This window comes from Penicillium longicatenatum, assembly GCF_028827895.1.
Source record: "Penicillium longicatenatum strain IBT 33135 chromosome Unknown contig_7_segment0_segment0, whole genome shotgun sequence".
In the NCBI taxonomy this organism is placed as follows: domain Eukaryota; kingdom Fungi; phylum Ascomycota; class Eurotiomycetes; order Eurotiales; family Aspergillaceae; genus Penicillium; species Penicillium longicatenatum.
Window position 1 is genome coordinate 2685171 of NW_026643124.1, and position 18087 is coordinate 2703257.

General features: G+C 49.0%; 7 protein-coding genes across 7 annotated transcripts; 2 read left to right on the forward strand and 5 right to left on the reverse strand.

The window, feature by feature from the left end:
* Positions 1 to 272: 272 nt before the first annotated feature.
* Positions 273 to 1760, reverse strand: glnA (glutamate--ammonia ligase; the record flags this gene model as incomplete). The annotated part of the gene is made up of 5 exons (XM_057121652.1): positions 273 to 712; positions 768 to 1272; positions 1489 to 1581; positions 1672 to 1704; positions 1758 to 1760. The coding sequence occupies 5 exons, from the start codon at positions 1758 to 1760 to the stop codon at positions 273 to 275; spliced, it is 1074 nt and encodes a 357-aa protein (XP_056967406.1).
* A 4120-nt stretch (positions 1761 to 5880) lies between these two features.
* Positions 5881 to 8186, reverse strand: N7484_011266 (RNA polymerase II mediator complex middle subunit MED1; the record flags this gene model as incomplete). The annotated part of the gene is made up of 2 exons (XM_057121653.1): positions 5881 to 6525; positions 6594 to 8186. 2 exons carry the CDS (start codon positions 8184 to 8186, stop codon positions 5881 to 5883), a joined length of 2238 nt encoding a protein of 745 aa, XP_056967407.1.
* A 415-nt stretch (positions 8187 to 8601) lies between these two features.
* Positions 8602 to 9500, forward strand: N7484_011267 (uncharacterized protein; the record flags this gene model as incomplete). The annotated part of the gene is made up of 5 exons (XM_057121654.1): positions 8602 to 8697; positions 8747 to 9159; positions 9219 to 9298; positions 9348 to 9378; positions 9434 to 9500. 5 exons carry the CDS (start codon positions 8602 to 8604, stop codon positions 9498 to 9500), a joined length of 687 nt encoding a protein of 228 aa, XP_056967408.1.
* A 96-nt stretch (positions 9501 to 9596) lies between these two features.
* Positions 9597 to 10832, reverse strand: N7484_011268 (SOS response-associated peptidase; the record flags this gene model as incomplete). Its single annotated transcript, XM_057121655.1, has 3 exons — positions 9597 to 10201; positions 10253 to 10760; positions 10806 to 10832. The coding sequence occupies 3 exons, from the start codon at positions 10830 to 10832 to the stop codon at positions 9597 to 9599; spliced, it is 1140 nt and encodes a 379-aa protein (XP_056967409.1).
* A 269-nt stretch (positions 10833 to 11101) lies between these two features.
* Positions 11102 to 12553, forward strand: N7484_011269 (TPR domain protein; the record flags this gene model as incomplete). Its single annotated transcript, XM_057121656.1, has 1 exon — positions 11102 to 12553. The coding sequence occupies one exon, from the start codon at positions 11102 to 11104 to the stop codon at positions 12551 to 12553; it is 1452 nt and encodes a 483-aa protein (XP_056967410.1).
* A 195-nt stretch (positions 12554 to 12748) lies between these two features.
* N7484_011270 (pantothenate transporter) lies at positions 12749 to 14359 on the reverse strand (the record flags this gene model as incomplete). Its single annotated transcript, XM_057121657.1, has 4 exons — positions 12749 to 13395; positions 13452 to 13628; positions 13682 to 13896; positions 13959 to 14359. 4 exons carry the CDS (start codon positions 14357 to 14359, stop codon positions 12749 to 12751), a joined length of 1440 nt encoding a protein of 479 aa, XP_056967411.1.
* Positions 14360 to 16371: 2012 nt separating this feature from the next.
* Positions 16372 to 17756, reverse strand: cpcB (40S ribosomal protein RACK1; the record flags this gene model as incomplete). The annotated part of the gene is made up of 4 exons (XM_057121658.1): positions 16372 to 16797; positions 17040 to 17357; positions 17494 to 17620; positions 17677 to 17756. 4 exons carry the CDS (start codon positions 17754 to 17756, stop codon positions 16372 to 16374), a joined length of 951 nt encoding a protein of 316 aa, XP_056967412.1.
* Between the last annotated feature and the right edge of the window lie 331 nt (positions 17757 to 18087).

The following is an 18087-nucleotide window of genomic DNA, read 5'->3' on the forward strand; positions in this document are numbered from 1 at the left end:
TATTGTACGTCACACATAAACCCAGGAAAGGGCGATTTCAAGACAAAAAAACAAGAGACTCGGCGAGTGCAACGAGGGAGGTATGTGAACACAGGAGGCGGACTCTGGCGCCGAGAGCAGAATAGTTTGGGTTCAGGGACGCGGATAAATAGTTGAAGAAAAAAGAAAGACACAGGAAAGAATTCTATGGCTCCCTCATGCAGTCAGGCCGCTCTCATGGTCCGAACTCCCAGTTGATGCCGGAGGGTATCGGAGCGCTAAAATGATTTCAATTAAAGGCCACCGCACAGAGTCTCGGCAATGATACCGGTGATCTGGTACGGGTCAGCGTTGGAAGCGGGGCGACGGTCCTCGAAGTAACCCTTGCCGTCCTTGGCGCACTGGCGGGGGATACGAATGGAACCACCACGGTCGGCAACACCATATGAGAACTTCTCGATGCTACCGGTCTCGTGGCGACCAGTGAGACGCTCCTCGTTACCCTCACCGTAAACAGCAATGTGCTCAACGTGACGGGCCTCGAGCTTCTTCATCATAGCCTCAATGGCCTTCATACCACCCTCGGCACGAGTGGCAACAGTGGAGACGTTGGTGTGCAGACCGGCACCGTTCCACTCACCCTTGATGGGCTTGGGCTCGAAGGAGATGCGGACACCGAACTCCTCAGCGACACGGTGGAGGATGAAACGGGACATCCAGAGGTGGTCACCCACTGTAAACATGGTCAGCCTCTCTAAAGCAATAGTCCAGGGGAGAAAAAATCTTACTGTCAATGCCGGGGACGGGGCCAACCTGGTACTCCCACTGAGAGGGCATGACCTCAGCGTTGATACCGGAGATGGCGACCTTGGCGTACAAGCAGGCACGGTAGTGGGCCTCGACGATGTCACGGCAGTAAACCTTGCCAGTACCGACACCACAGTAGTAAGGACCCTGGGCACCGGGGAAACCACCGGAGGGCCAGCCGTAGGGCCAGCCATCGGTACCGAGAAGAGTGTACTCCTGCTCCAGACCGAACCAGAACTCCTCCTTGGCGTGAGTCTCGAAGAGGCGGGCGGCCTCGTGACGGTAGTTGAACTTGTTGGGGCTTCCATCGGAGTCCCAGGTCTCGCAAAGGACAAGGATGTTATCACCCTGGCGGAAGGGGTCGGGGAAGATGGCAACGGGGCGCAGGTAGACGTCGGAGTTACCGCCGGGGGCCTGGCCGGTGGAGGAACCGTCGAAGTTCCATTCGGGGAGCTCGTCAACGCTGGTCACGGCCTTGGAAAGGGTCTAAGGAAGAAGCACCATTAGTGAGACGCTCGGACAAACGGGGAGCCCCTCCATTTCACGTGATGCGGATAGTTGCAGACATCGCGTGCTGCGCGATCGGGTACCCCGTGCACAGGGCTTATCAAGTCCGATCGAGCGATAACGATGCCAAAGCAACCAATCCGACCCCGCCAAAAAAAAAAAAAATAGAGACTCAACGGACAGGATGAAACATACCTTGGTCTTGGAACGAGTACCACCAACGGCATCAATCCAGATGTACTCAGCTTGGACGGCACCACGCTGGTCAAGAGACATGTACTTCATGAGCTAAATACCCCATGGGAAGTCAGTATTGAACATTTCCTCTCTGGCTTAATCGCCATTGTGGAAATTCAAAGCAACAAGAATCAAACGCACATTCTCCGTGTTGGAGACGACAGTTGAATCAGCCTGGCAGAAGATGTTAGCAAGTTTTAACCATGAGTCATCGCGACGGCACGTACCATAATGAATGATTATGGGTATGTGTGAGATTAAAACAGATGTTTTGGCTTGCAAGCAAGCAGAGAGGGTTTTGAAGTTTTTCTTAATAGGAATCCCGAAGGATAGAAGAAGACAGAAACACAGAACTGATGGATAGAAAATCCAAGGAAAGAGGGGAGTTTTGTAGATGGTGGGGGAAGAAAAGGAGGAAAGATAAAAGATTTAAATTTAGTCACGCCTTGAATTCTTTTTTTTTTGTCAGTGGGGGAGAGAATGAGGAAAGTACGGAATAAATTACAGGAAGGCGTGGATCAGCCCTCATACGGCTTAGCGGCATGGGGCTGGACCGTATCCCTGGTATTCCACGTATGGTAATTGCTTTTTCGTTACCGATCCAAAGTGCCTCATACTGTAGACATTCCTGCGCAAACCCGAAACCGGGTCGTTGGGGAAACCAATTCCTAAAAATCACGCATGACCTATGCTTTTTGATTTTTGTGATCTTCTTTTCTTTTTTTTGTAGCATTGGATCTTGACAAAATTTCTACGTGCAAGCGAGACAAGCGCACGGGAAGTCGACCGTCTATTTACCGAGTAAAATCAACGCCACCCCTCTTCTGTGTCATCATCGTCGCATCATACAAGCTGCGGTGCCGGTCGTCGCCGAGATCTTTACAGGCTACGAGAATCACAAGAAAACGATCTTCCGCAATTGCATCTGCCCTATGCCGGTTTTCTCAACCTAGGTTTCAACATGGAGCATTTCCTCCGTCATTTTTAGAATTTAGCCTTTTCCCGAGGTTCTTGCCATTCTTGTTCTTGCACTATTAGACTGAAAATTTGCTTTGTATTGATGTATTGATAGACCGCCACTCGAACACCCCTTTCTAACTTGTCGTCTTGCGTTTTTTGGTTTATTGTCCTTTGATACACTTGTGATAACCTCGATTCATGCCCAATCAGCGGTCAGGCCTTGTAATTAGCCCCAGTAATCAGCACCCTATCCCCTCTCTCCCGTTGGACCGATAACAGCAGGAACGCCTACTCGGAACCTTTCAAATAAATCGCTATCAATTGGAGGAAAAAGGAACAGATGCCATGTGCACCTGCGCATCTGCTTCCCAGATCTGGTCGGCCCCGCGGTCTGTGTTCCCGCGCGCATCTCCACGTCTGGATATCTTTATCCCGAGCGGGAAACAGTCCGGGGGAGCGTTCTCCCCGGCTTGATCACCGTCTCAAATGCTCATATGACCGGTCAAGAGATCCTTGCGTATCGCAAGATTCAAAAGATAGCTAATATGTATATTGCTAATGATAGTTAGCAACAATCTGATCCATCCTGGCTAGGGCGCATATCAACTGCGAGGGGTGATAGCTAAGGTGCATATTTGATCCGCGCAGACAGTTCTAGATTGACGAAAAAAGCAAAGACTGGAATCGACTTTCTCTTAGTTTGCTTTTTCCCGTTTCTATTAGCATCAAATCTACCTGCGGTGAACGTTTGCGAATCAACTATACACTATCATTCCTCATGCAATGCACTCCATTCTCCGTGCTCCGCTCTCCGTGACCATCTCACTTGCTAATCGCAATTGCGCGATTCGTTATCGACTCGTATCGCCGCGTGGCTACGATAAGCAATCTCTTTATAGAATAGTCCACCTGAACGCGCCGTACCTGCAGCGGCTAACCCGCCATCCCATCTAGGTCAACTAGACGTAGAACAGATCGGATATGGCAAGCGATACCTATCTACTGTATCTTCATAAAAATTACACCCCGGCTGACCGGTATTTCGGTACATACCTGGTACCAACTTTGGAAAATACAAGATCCGCAAACCCCATCGAACTGGAGAACCCAGCCACGCCGGGACTGGGATCGATCAAGTCACAGTCCTGGCTAAAGTGGAGCGTGGCAAAACGTTCTCGAAACCCCCGTCATTTCGCCAATCAGACGGGGCCAAGAATTGGGAACCGCCCCGACACCGGCCATGGGTTTCTGGATCCCTGGGTTTTTTTCAAATGCAAATTGAGTCACGCGTCGCGTAGAAGAATTTTTTATAATATTTATGGTTTTGATTATTTAATTTCTGATTATTATCTTTTTTTTTTTTTTTTTTATCTTTTTTTTTTATCAAGGCTCGGCTAATTTATGTAAGGATATCCGCTTTTGGTATTTGTGTGCTTAGCAAAGATTGTGAAGATCAAGCGAGAAATCTTCGTAGTGATCGGCGAGGTTAGAAAAAGTACTAGAAAATTATGGAAAAAAAGGTACTGGGGGTTACTGTAGCAGGCATTACTTGGGATAGGTTTATGCAGCAAGAAAAGTGGCGACAAGATCTCCCTCCCCCGTATTTTCGTCGACGAGTTAAGGTCGGGAAGTTCAGGAAGGGATTAGTGCCAGAACCCTTATTTCCCCGACTTTTCAGGTCAGCCCTGGGAAATCTAAGAATACTTCTCTTGGCCATATCTGTGGCCGTGCTTCACGGTCACTCCGTGTTGTGTTGCACATGCACAGCCTCTTGTTTCTGATATTCTGTGTTCCCCTGTTCCACCATCGGCTACACAGTGCGCGTTCAGGATAAGAATAGTAACCTCCTGAAACACTTCGGTGTTAGTCATCCGGCCTGAACGCCGAGAGTCGAGACAAGTCTCGACTCTTTGTATGATTACGTGCAACAGTGAAAGATTAAACAACCAACCACACTACAGTTTTGATATTTGATTACAGGCGCACTTGCTCCCAATGCAGGCGCCCAAATTGATTCCTCCACCAGACCAGGAATTATAATAGAGGGTTCCATCATGGATCGACAACCGACTTGCTTATCGGCTTGCGTTGATTGGTCTAACGGCCGCTTGACACACGCTGCTGACTAGTGATAGTCATCGCTCCAATACTTAAGACGTAATATCGCCCAGTTTGGGAGGTCGGAAGAGGTCTTGAGCCATATTCGATGACCAGTTTAAACTTAACAGAAACGTAAATCAATATTTAAATAAAAACCATCTCGGGCTGCGTGACGCGTGAATTCTCAATGATGGTCCGAGTACAGGGGCAAATGACGGAAAGAAAACATCCTGAGTACTAGGTATACGAGGTATTTCAACGCCTTAGTAAATGCCTCACCGGAATGTGAATAAAACTACTAGTGAGGGGCTTGCTACTGTATCCACTGATAACGAACTCATATAACAAAAGCCTCAACTGGTGGGGTAGAACCGGCGCGTGGCTGACAGTAGTGCCTCATAGTTAGTTTCACTTCCGTTACGAGGTATTAGTTCGATAGCTCTGTAAGAGGGGTTGATTTTTTCTTTTTTCCTTTTTTTTTTTTCGCGTCTGGCGGGTCGGTTTTTTTTTGTAGTATATGCCTCATATGATAATTTCATGTTGTTGATGATGATGGTGATGATGCTGCCCAGTACTCTTGGAAGTCACGGGGCCCGCAATGGCGACGCAACCGCGCAGACAGGTACGCCCCGCAAAACCTAAAGGGTCTATCTGATCGGCCTGCGACGACATCATGATGCGATGTGCGATGACGCCACTTCCAAGATGCATCAAGGCTTCACGGTCTTCTTATATGATGCAATCTAATTTTTGAGATGTTCAAGCTAGTCTAGGGTTCCAAACTAGGTGTCGAAGAGGCATTTCAGACTAAAGCCTTTGAAGTGCCCATTCTCCTTAATCGATTCGTCAGGTACTAACTTGCATTTGGTATTCATAGCCAATCGAAATTGGACTAGCTAGTAGGTATCATAAAAAGTTTATCATACAAATATCTTCGTGTATGGAAATGCAAGTCGATGACAGTCCTCCCTCGAACTGTGCGACACTCATGGCGCATGCACAAGCCCCACGAATGCATAACATGCAATGCAGATCTAGATTTTGTGTCACAGAGAAGATACGCATTTGAGCCTCCATAGGCCATGGTCTCCAGCTTGGACGTATCGCTGGCGCAAATTTCCACCAGAGCGGATAGTAGCACAACTGACTCGGAGGCCGGGAGCAACTGTAATCTTGAAAGACTCCTATCAGCAGGTCATTGGATTCTGAGCCAGGCTTGCGCAAAGGTAAACTGAACCTGAGGTCGCCTGAGTCTAGACACTGGTTCCCGGAAATTCCGGCATTCGCGCCTTAACCGCTGCCGAGCCGCTCCCGCAGGACCCATTCCACCAGGATACCCAGGTCCTGCGCGGTCTCCAAGACCCTGGCGATCTTTTTGTGGATATCATGCAGGCTTGGCTTGTCATCCGCACCTTGCATCTCGGTGTCCCCAGGATCACCATTGGTTGCATTGAGACCCGAGCTGTCGACCACGGAGATGCGACCATTAAGGCCAATCTCGAAACAGAGTGAGATTTGTACTGACTGGCGCACAAATTTCTCGATGCTACCGATGTTTTTGCCGGGATTTGTGATAAGCAACATTAGAGCTGGGGCCTGTCCAAGTTGTGTGCGTAATGTCACGTCCACCTTGACATCGTTCATGAATAGTCGATCATCCTGATTGTTGGACCACGAGAAACCCCCGCTGTTATCAGCAGTTGGGAACCCATTATTGAGCAGCATGTTGAGCTTCTCTTCGTTGGGGTCATCATTGCTGAGGGTAATGGTGCTTTCCGAACCATTGAAGAGACTTGAATCTGGGCCAGAAGATAGACCAGAAGATGACTTTGTTGGTGTCATCTTCACAGATGCTGTTATGTCATTCTTTTCCTTGGCAGGAACCTTGAAGACTTTGCGAATCAAGCTTGCAAGCAAAGCGTATTGACGAAACACCTAAATTTCATTAGAGGTTGTTTTTTTTTTCTTTTTTTGAACGGGTCAAGGTGCAGGGTTTCACATACAGGAAGGATGTCGGCGAGTTGCCGAGGATGAGAAAATGGAAGCTCACGAATCTTGCGGCCTGCAACGGATTCGAATGCCTGGAAGGTGTAGTTATGTTGCTTGACCTGAGTTGCGCCAGTTGAGTCGACGGAATAGACAGACATTCTGCGCTTTCTGCGGCTAGGTTGTGGCGATGCATCGCCCGTTGTCGAGTCTGAAACTAGCAAACCATCATATGTAAACATCTTGAACTCATGTGGTAACTGCATTCCAAGATGACGGTAGATTTCGGACGCCGCGAGGATGGGAATATCCAGAGCAGGCTCCAGCTTGGCAACAAAGCGACGATTTGGTGGGGACGATTCCAGCATACTGGAGTCAAGAGCCATTGGATCGGGATGGTTTCCATGCAAGCGCATAGTTTGTGGAGGATCAAGCCATTCAATGGACCGCACAGTTTCAGATGGTGGTGACGACTCCGACTTATCTTCAGATGCGAAGACGTCTGCCCCGACCCACTCTTTGGAGATACGAAGGGACGGATAGCCCTCTTCGCACTCGATCATGACAGTCCATATCCGTTCTTGGTCTTCCATCTCAATGGCTTCACCATCAATCACCATTGCATCGGGCGATCCTTTTGCCTTGACATCCAAAATCTGAGCCTGGTCGACCCAAAACTCTAGGCCAAGCCCAATTCGGGATCCTTTGTGCATGCTTGGACGACCGATGACCCCAGAGCAGAGATGTTCGTAATCTCCGCCATATTTGCTGTTCTTCGCTTCTTCCACCCATATCCGCTTGAGGTTCTCCTCAAGACCCTCCAGCGCCTCAAAACAATTTACTTCCTGGCTGAGCTTATCCAGTTTCGCGAGCCACTGCAAGTTCTCATAGAAACCCTGGAGTGATTTCCAATTTCCCGTCTCGCTGTCTTGGGGTGACTGCACAAGATTTCGTTTCAAGACAGCAGTCGCTTCTTCTCGTCGCTCGCCCTCGGTGAACTCTGGCGTAGCGTATCGCAAGCTAACATCCTTGACGACATCATGGCCAGCATGAAACTCGATTTCCAGATCGACAAAGTTACCGGCAATGTTGATATCGTTGTCTTGCCAGATCGATTCAAATCCCTCCAGCCGGCTCAATCGTTCAACTCCTTCCCGAGACACACCTCGCCCTGCAACGCGCGCATGAAGACATAGCACCACTTCCTCAATCCGGTGTCTTTGCTCTTCGTCGTTATCACGACCCACCCCAAGCTTGAGTCCCTGCATTCCTAAATTCTGAATATCGTTATCGTGCAATCCGTGGCCAACAAGAGCGTCGTGAACCGCTGGTGATGGGCTGATTCCAGTGTAACCGCCAAGCGCAAGTAACGCGGAGGGAGAGGTGAAATTGACGGATTCATCGACTGCGTTTGAGACGGCAAGAGGTGTGGCGTACTGTTGAGATGATGAAACACTTATTTGGTGTGTATGGCCTTGGCCTGAGGCTGTCGGGGTTCTTGTAGAGGGGGATTTATGAGCAATGGACCGGGATAGAGGCGCAGATGACGGGTGCGGGGAGGAAGTGAGATGAGTTGGCGTGGCGCCAGGTTTGGCTGATGGGGTCGCCATGGCAAGCGTAAAGTCCCTTTTACTTTATAAATGAAAGCAAGAGTCTCGTAACCCCCAAAGATGCTGTGAAAGCAGCAATTTCGGCGCGGGATGGGCTGTTCAATCCAGTGATCCTTTATGCGCCCAAGAGCGGGCTCCGAAGATGGGTATATTGTCGAATTTTGGGACTATTAAACGTAAAATTGATGGCCTACAGCCTCCACTCTTGAGATCGACACCGACACTGCAATTGAGCGGCGCAACTTCAGCCTCGCAACTTTGTCGATTTCAAGTTCTCCATAACAAGCCAGTGGACCAATGCAAGCTATCGGTTACCGCCTTGTTGACCGCCTTCCCGGATCTGCAAGATAACTGCATGAGGTCAGATCCAAACCATTTCTTTACAACCCAGCATATTTCATTGCTCTTCACAACAATGTTCGCCGTTAGAACAGCTTGTCGACAGGCCTGGAGTCCCCGTAGATGGATCCAGCTCCGCAGTGTCTCTACATTGGGTGGAAACTCTCATATCGTATGTATCTGTCCAATTGATCATTCGTTTTGATATTGACGTAACATAGTATGTATTCCCAAGTGAGGGAGCAGCTGGGTCTCATATTCTGTCCCTTCTGCCAACTGAGCCCGTCAATAAAAAATTAGCAATTGGAACTACAACAAAGTTACCACCAACAACAGACTCGCTCCGTGAGAATCCAAAATTCTTGGAGATCCTCCAAGAGGTCTTTTCCAAGTACGCGCACGAAGACCCAGAAGCACAGTCTCAGGCACAGGTCATGGTATCCACAGCCGGAGCAAATTTGTATTCTGGCGGTGTCCTCATGAGTCACAATCGACGCAAAAATAAACGCCGCGCCGATACGGGTGACTCTAGTGGCGGGGCCAGTGGCCAGGGTGGTGTTGGCTCTGCTGGCCGAGGTGGTTGGATTCATATCTCAGACAGCCGACGTCCTCCTGATTATGGCCGAATTGCTTGGTAAGATAATACTTACCAGAGGTCTCGTGTGAGTTGAATTGCTACTGACTCCTTGATAGGCCAGAGGACATCTTCGGAAGCCTTGAAGTGGATTCGGATGGTCACTTCGTCGGAGGTGATGGAAATTATCAATCCAGTGGTAAGTTTTTTCCTTTGGTTTTCTTGAATGGCAATCTAACTCATAGTAGGTACTTACAGAACTGTGACCCGTGATGGAATGTAAGTCACTCCCCCTAATATTTTCACATTGTTGGTATGGTACTAAACATCTCAGTCTCGGATTGAGTCCCTTCCTGAGGGCGAAACTGGTTCAAAGATTGAAAGAGCTTGACCAGCAATAAGTCTTACCATATCAGCTTAAGGCAAGGCAAATTGTACAGTATTGTTTACAACAATTTTCTCGATTCCCCTCTCATAGCAATCTTATTACATTATGATTATTTGAAAAAGTTCGTGATTCGTTGAGACCCGTCAGTCGGTTTCTTTGCTCCGGGCTTCTTGTTGGAGATGTTGGAGGTGGCACTTCGTGTCTTCATTTTCTGCGGAGTGACTGGGGCCGGTAGTTTCGCTTTTTTTATATCTTTGGTACTTGAATCCGGCGTATGCTGTCTCTTGACACTCGGTGTTGTCAGTATCTTTTCTTGGTCATTTTCAGATGTGGCTTCAGTCTTTGGCGATGCAGGCTCCTTCTTCGGAGAAGTTCCAGTAACAAGAGGCTTTTCGTCTTTTTTCTGGGCATTGGCGAAAAAGTTGGCTATATTGTTCTTGTTTTCCTTACTATCGACCGGAACAATAAAGTCAGGAGAGTTGTTTCCAACTTTTCCGACTTCCTTTGGAACCTGGTAACACTCCAGTTCACCCACATACGGCTTCAGGAGCGATTGCAGCTCTTTCGACCAAGTTGTGCGGCCTGGGTCAAGCCACATCTTCATGGCCTCGGACCCAGCATTCAAAATGACAGGCATGCGGTCATGTAAAAACTTCAAGTAGGGGTTTGATGATGTTGTGATAATGGTGAAGGTATACAGCTTCTCGTCGGACCCTGTTGGTTGTTAAATAAATATCAAAACACCAGATAAGCAGTATTACCCACCTTCATATGACACACAGTCCCATAGTCCCGCGAAGCACATCAATTCGCCGTCCTTGCGCTTCACAAAATGTGGAATTCTGTCTTTGCCGCCTGGTCCCTTCTTCAACCACTCGTAGAATCCTTGGCAGAGTATAATACATCTCTTGCGCCGCTTCATGGTGGTCCACATGCCGCGGTCTTCGATGAGCGAGTCATCGCGACAATTAATTGTGCGCATGAGAGAGCCGTAATCGGGACTTCGCTTTGTCCAGAATGGGATGAGACCCCATTTCATGCTCTGGAGCTTATATTTCGTGTGGCTTGTGCCTGCATCTTCCTTTGGCTCATGGTCTGCCTTCTGCTCCTCGCTAGCTTCGCCATGTTGTTCTTTTACGGGGATATCAGCTCGATAAACGGCGCCAAAGTTCCCGGGCGCAAAGTTGTAGGTCTCCCTGACTTCATCATCGTCTGGTGCATCGTCTACAGGCATTCCTCTGTCCTCGAGCTGCTGCCGCATGTACGCAATGCGCTATGAAGTCAGCATGAGGGCCGAAGTAATATGAAGGGGACATACCACGCCCAAAGCATAACGTCCACACATGCTTGCTTGGAAGAATTAGAATCAGCGTATTGAATATCGTATCATATTATGCATGAATAATTGCCCCTGGTTGGAGATGTACGCAGATGCGGATGGGCGACGTCATATGGCGGAGAGAAGCTTGAGCCAAGAGAAAATCAAACGGGTTCGCTCCGCTTCAATCTACCACTCTCTAAACACCACGATCCCTCGTCGCAAACCATAGGTTCAATTCAACGCCTTATTCCTACCTAAGTACCCAAAGGGATCACATAAAAACCACACTGTCGATGTTCCGCACAGCATCGCGGCGCACTAGCGTCTACACCTCCAAACTTGTCCAAGCACAACGCCAGTCCCTGACACGGACAATATACACCAACAATGCCCGGCCAACACCCCAATTGAAGCCCACAAGTGGCGCCCGGCTCACTCTCTCACAAATTCCCCGCCCACGACATATCACTTTCGCCCAGCGCGTGCGCCTCCACTACCGCGAAGCGTCTAAAGGTATCTTCCGCAAGAACCCCATCCTCCTCCCACTCGCCATCGTCGGTGTTGTCAGCGCAATCGGGGCATTCGTTTATATCTCTTATGTGGAGGTCACTCGTGTCGGACCCCAGTACCATAAATTCCCCCCGCCGGTGGCGGATGCGCTCCGTACCGCGGTGTACTACACAGAGATCGACTTGAATCCGCCCAAGGCACTGCAGGCGTACAAGGAGGCTCTTCGGATTGGTGTGGAATTAGGATTGCACCCTTTTTCCGATGAAGTGCTAGGTATTAAGCTACAAGTGGCGATGATGTTGGAGAAGGCCGGGCTAGTGAAGCCTGCTATTGAAGTGCTGGAGCGGACGAAGGACGAGGCATTGAACTGGGTGGAGCAGGGGCATACCACCGAGGCTGCTTCGGTTAGTCCTCCCAAACCTCAAGCTTTGCAGCCGTCTACGTCGGCACAGACTACTGCGGATAAGGTGCAGATCAACACCGAGGCGCTGCAGGATACCGAGGAGCAGATGCGCGAGATGCAGGAGTTTGAGGCGCGCCAGCGTGACCGTACGCTCAAGAAGGTTGTTGGTATGCAGATGAAGCTGGGTGAGCTGTATGCCAGTGACCACATTCAGGATGACAAAAAGGCCGAAGCTGCGCAGGTCGCTGCTGTGGAGCTGTGTTTGAAGGAGATGCACCGCCGCCAGAAGCTCGGTCTACCTGTCGGTGGTGGCGCTGAGGGAGCTGAAGAGTCGTGGTTGAATATGACTGAGATTGCCACAGCGTTAGGCGAGCTCGCATCTACTTACAGTGCTAAAGAGCGGCACGAGTTGGCCCTGCCTCTGTACCTGCGTGCTTTGGACTTGATCCGCGAGGCGGAGGGTGGATTCCCATCTTGTAAGCAGGTCGGCCTGCTTAACAATGTTGCCAGTGCCATGGTTGGCCAAGTACAGCAACCAACTCGAAGCCAACTGAAATCAAACACGCCGGAGCAAGCTGTTGAGGCAGCCCGGCAGTGGGCTCAGAAGTCTCTTGATGTTGCTGCGCGAATCCAGCCACCTGTCCGCGACGAGGAGTGCGATGTAAGCTGTGTTGCTGCGACCTATAACCTGGGTGAGCTGGCAGAACTCCAGAAGAAACCGGATGTGGCTCTGAAGCGTTACTCGGAGGCCAAGTCGCTGGCAAAGGGACTTGGGTTTGAAGAGGGTATCGCCATGGCGGATGAGGCCTTGAAGAGACTTGCGAAAAAATAATCTTGAAGACTTAAAACGCACGACCTTTAGAGGCGTGCATTCCTACATGTATTTATATTATGACCCTAGAATTCGCTCCAATGAACACATTCGTGGAATAAATCGAAGATAAGACCAAGCTAGATCACCACATTTGGTCTCACATGGGAGTAAATGGTATCTTCTATAACCATATTCCATACAATCTATACTTGACTACACATTAGTCTTCGGTCGTACATTGATCGGGGTATTTTCATCGACTGGCTCGTGCTGAAATCCCGATCCCTCGGCATCGGAATCGTGAGCAGAAATCCTCCCGATAATCCCGCGAGCTGTATCCCTCCTTTCTAGGTAGGCGATGATAGCGATAAATGGCAGGGTCAAAGTTCCTGTAACTAAACTGGCAATATAACCCTTTCTGAAATCAGGCGCATCTGTCGCTGGGTAGAAAATTAGGGGCCACCAGGACACAAAGGCAAAATCAAATGAATTCATGAAGCCTGTCGTGATGGCGCGTAGTTGGAAGTCATGACTCGTCACATCGGCCATCCACGAATACCACACAGCCTGTGGAGCAAAGGTTGTCCCGAGTAAGTAAAAGGCAACGAAGTACCCAGCATCTGTGGACGGACTAGACACTAGGATGGCCGAGCCAATGATAAAAGTTAAGCCGATCGCGACGGATACTTCCCAGCGGGATTGAAGTTTATCGGAAATGACGGCATAAAATACTGTTCCGACAATAGCTGTCGCGTAGATCCCTGTAGGGTAGTTGTTCTGTTGTACGGTGGTGTAGCCTCTCGAGGCCATCCAATAGGCCATGACGTTATTCTGTAGCATCTGCACGCAGAGCGAGTATACTAAAAAGGTTATTTTAGATGTACAGTCAATTATTGCGTTCGCATGATGCACATACACATGAAGAGGGTTGGCAAGAGATAGAATTGCCAGCTCAGCAAGACACGTTTGAAGACGGTAATATCCCATGACTGTTGGCGGAAGGGACCTAGTCGAGTAGCCGCATGTTCCTTTTGCTCATCGCTGAGATACCAGGCGGCATGGTGAGCAGGGAGATCCGGAATAAAGATCCAGCCTGTTCACTGGTCAAAAAATGCCTTTTCATCGATAGTCTTAGGTGAGACTCACCGAATAATGCAACGGGAATCGTCATGACAGACACAATAATGAAAATCCATTTCCACGCTGGCAGACCACCTTTGCCTGCGAGAGTCTCAAGCAGGCCGGCCTGCATCCAGCCACCAGACATTGTGCCTAGTTGGCCGAATACACAAAACACAGCCGCTCGAACACCCAGCTCAGACTTACGGTACCACGAGCCGAGAATGAACTGTGCTCCAACGCTGTAAAAATTGTCAGAGTTTAAAATCATTTCGGGGCGATGAAAATAAAAACACAGACGTACTATGCAATAGCGGAAAAGCCGCCCTCAATGGCATTCAGCACAATGACTTGCCAGGCATGCGTCATCTTGTATGTGATCAAGGTCAACACACTCCACGTCAAGTTGGCAGTGACAAAGACATATTTCGGTCGCAATACAGTTAGTAGACTGGTACCCGGGATCTGGCAAACAGCATAAACAACCAGGTACGCGGTGTTCATGTAGTTGTACTGCTTGCCCTCGAAGCCCAGGGCCTCTTTCATGCCACTGATGTATGCAGATGAATAACTTGCTCGGGTTATACCGAATAGAAACCAGATCAATGAGAAATAAGGGAGCAGCGTCACATCCAATTTGGATAGTAAGGCTCGATCCTTGGCATCTGGGCCCCAGAGCCAGATGGCAAGCTTTGTCAGGACCATCGCACTTCTCAGAGCAAATCAGAGCAAATGGAAGAGAAATGGCCGTGTGACTCTTCCAAAGCTTCAGTACGGAATAGTTGATCTTGTAGCTGCTGCCTTCGCAAATGTAGCGGGCACCAGGACCATGAGAGGGAGATCAAGGGCGGAAGTTTTCAGGTTTTCCAACGTTAAATGTCCCACCGATAAACGGTCGTGTTATCAGGACAAAGGATACCAGCTAGGCAGTAATGACGACGAGCTCCTAATGGATGGTGAGGATTTGCTGATAAGCTCCGCGGGGTTGACCTCGGCATGATGTGATAGCAAGGGGGAATGACTATTTAACCGCATGTAACAGTAAGCCGTGGAATCTTGTCATGTTTCCCCCCTTCATACTCCGAACTTGAACAACTCTTTTGGAAGTCAATTTCCACCAAATTGCTAATTGCCAAGAGTGAAAATCCTCTCAAGTCCAAATGTTTATTAATGCGGGGTATGCCAACTGATACCCCGCATATTATACATTCCAATTCCCAAAGCGATGCTACGAACGTTTACAAAGAGCAAAATAGTGGCCTCAGTCATATCTTTGGAAGATCGATATGGTATTTTGTGTCACTTGAACTGAGATAGTCACCACAGTACTCTCAGGACCCTAGAGACAACGCTGGGATCAACCTAAACTAAAAACACAAGGCCTTTCGGAATGAGACCAAGGTGCACCAGGTCACTTGCATAGCAAAACAGATGAATTCGTTAAAGCATGCGAAACTTTAAACTAATTTTAGTATACATAGGGCACAGGTAGTAAAACTAATCAAACAAGGACCTTCTCAGACTCACCTAAACATATACCATGCGTTTTTGTCAGCCGAGTAAGAACATGGCCTCTTTTTGACTTTTTCGCGAATGCTTGGTTCAAGGTTCTGGAGACCTAGTGTTGATCTTTCCTATTCAAAAATATTGCTGCCAACTACAGTGAGTTCTCGAAGGGGAGTTATAACTGAGCACTGCCTACGCCTTAGATAGTCATGATCAATGACATATTATATTCCTTTACAATCTCATTTTTCATAGGACATAGTCCTATATGGGAAGAGAGTACCTATAGAGCAGAGGAGAACTCCAATAAATTTAGTGATCAATGGCCATGGGCGAATAGTATTCTTCAACCTCGAGGAGCCTTGAAATGAAGTAGTACAGCTGCCCAAAGTCTTTCTGTACGCCACTTCCAGCTTCATCATATCTTTTGCAGCAAACACTCTCGTCCTATACGGTACTTCATGCCTTACCCTTTACTAGCCCTATTACCGTGGCTACGAGGCCTTTAATGTGACGGGAGTATACTGTAATGCTAATGATTCGGTTGATGCTTGCGGTACCAACCTCAAGGCTCATTTGTTTTATCCTGGGGTATGAGAAATCACTGTTAGGTGCTGGGTGGGTGCAGAATGTTTTTGACAAGGAGTGACTGATGTGTATTCCTGTAGAACTCGAATCAAGCAAGGCATCTGGGAAGTAGGTGACTTCCCAGGTTCCAAGATTTTAAAATATAATAAGCTTTTGCTAGAGGCAGATAGTGCCTGCATAGACATTCAACTCCACATTTATCGCAGCACTTGACTTGAGCTAGCTTGAAGTATCAAGACGCCTGACTAGACAACATCACTCCTACATATGTATTTACCTTACAGGACTGTGTACTACAACCTCTACATGTCTGGCCACACCCGCTACGAGATGGAAAAGGGTGAAGAAAAAATAGGAAAACAGTTTTGATGCCTTATGTGGTATTAGAACATCACATGCCTTCACAAGCCAGACATTCGATTTTAATGGCGAATCGAGTAAGCTAGGCATGTCAGAAAACCTCAAGGTCGGGTAACACCGTGTCCCGACCCAAAGTGCTTCATTGCTCGTGGCTCATACATCCCAAAACCAAAGCCCTTCTTGTTCTGGATTTTGAACTTTTTTTTTGATTCCCTTGGCAATAGATCAAAAATAGGCCTCCTCCTTCACACTCATCAACTCATCTAAGCGCGCGACATAACACCCCAGGCACGGATCTTGTTGTCGGTGTAACCGGCGAACAGGGTCTGACCATCGGCGGACCAGGCGAGGGAGATACACTCGGGGTCACGGGACTTCTTGCCCTTCTCGACGTACTCGGGCTTGAGCTCATCAACCTTGGACTTCTTCTCGAGGTCGAAGATGGTGATGGAGCTGCTGGTGGCAGCGCACAGCCAGTAGCGGTTGGGGGAGAAGACGAGAGCGTGGATCTCATCACCGGCGTGGAGAGAGTAGAGGTGCTTGGACTCGTTCAGGTCCCAGAGCATGGTGGTACCGTCCTTGCCACCGGAGGCGCAGAGGGATCCATCGGGGGAGATGGTAACGGTGTTGATGTAACCGGTGTGACCGATGTGGTCGGTCTGCAGGCGGCAAGAAGCGAGCTCCCAAACCTAATGTAGATGAATTGTCAGCGTCCCGATAATACATCAATATTTTCCAGTGCTTTGAGCAAGAGAAAATTTCCTCACCAACTCAACACTTCCACAATGGAAGTATTGAGTTGATTTCAATCAGGCATTGGTGATAATTGTCTCATGGCCCACGAAGGGCTCTGAAGTAGCAAATACGTAAAAGATGCAAACATCCTTTGAAATGGGGGTGGGCTGAAATTGAAGATCGAACAGAAGCGTACCTTGACGAGCTTGTCCCAACCAGCGGAGACAATGACGGGGTTCTGGGGGTTGGGGCTGAAGCGAACGCAGGAAACCCACTCGGTGTGGCCCTTGTCGGTGATGGTGTACTTGCAGTCACCGAGGGTGTTCCACAGCTTGATGGAGCGGTCACGGGATCCGGAGACGATCTGACGGTTGTCGGCGGAGAAAGAGACGGAGAGGACGTCGTTGGTGTGGCCGACAAAGGTGCGGGTGGTGTTACCGGTGGACAGCTCCCACAGACGGAGAGACTTGTCCCAGGAGGAGGACAGAGCGTAGGCACCGTCGGAGGAGATCACCTATATTTAAGAAGACGATCGGTCAGCGAAAGCCGCTTCCATTTGTTTCCTAGCATCCGATTCCCATTTTGTCGTTTCCCAATGGATCCGCACACCATGATTCGGTTTCGAGAGAAGAGGGGGCAGAAATGCATACACAGTCAGAGACGATGTGGGAGTGACCCTCCAGGCTGCGCTTGGGGTAGCCGTAAGCCTGCTCATCGCGGGTGAGGTTCCAGATGATCAGGGTCTTGTCGCGAGAGCCCGACAGCAGCATGTTGGGGCTAAGGGCGAAGTCAGAACACGATCCATTGCGAAAATTTGACGAGGCCAGACCTACTTCTCCAGGGAGGTCGCAAGGGAGGTAACCCAGCCATTGTGGCCCTCGAGGGTGCCGCGAAGAACCAGCTGCTCAGCCATGATGAGTGAATCGATGAAGGGTGAGGATGGGCGGAGTAGGTCGTTGACGCTGGGGAGATAAAATCAGAGGAGAGAGGTGCTGCGTGCCCGCCAAAGCCCTAACCCGGTTGGCTGGCGCCTTGTGTGGTTCCGCTGTGCCCTAACAATAAGCGAAGGTCACGTGTATTATCTTATCGGCCCCGTCTACAATGGTATTCAACTAACTTATGGACATTGTATGCTTTCTAAAGATATTCTATTGCGTTCATCTCTATGTTCATATTGAATAGGTTGGATTGGAATTTCAAACTAGAAATCGCAACTAGATTAAAGATTTTTTTTTCTCATGTAT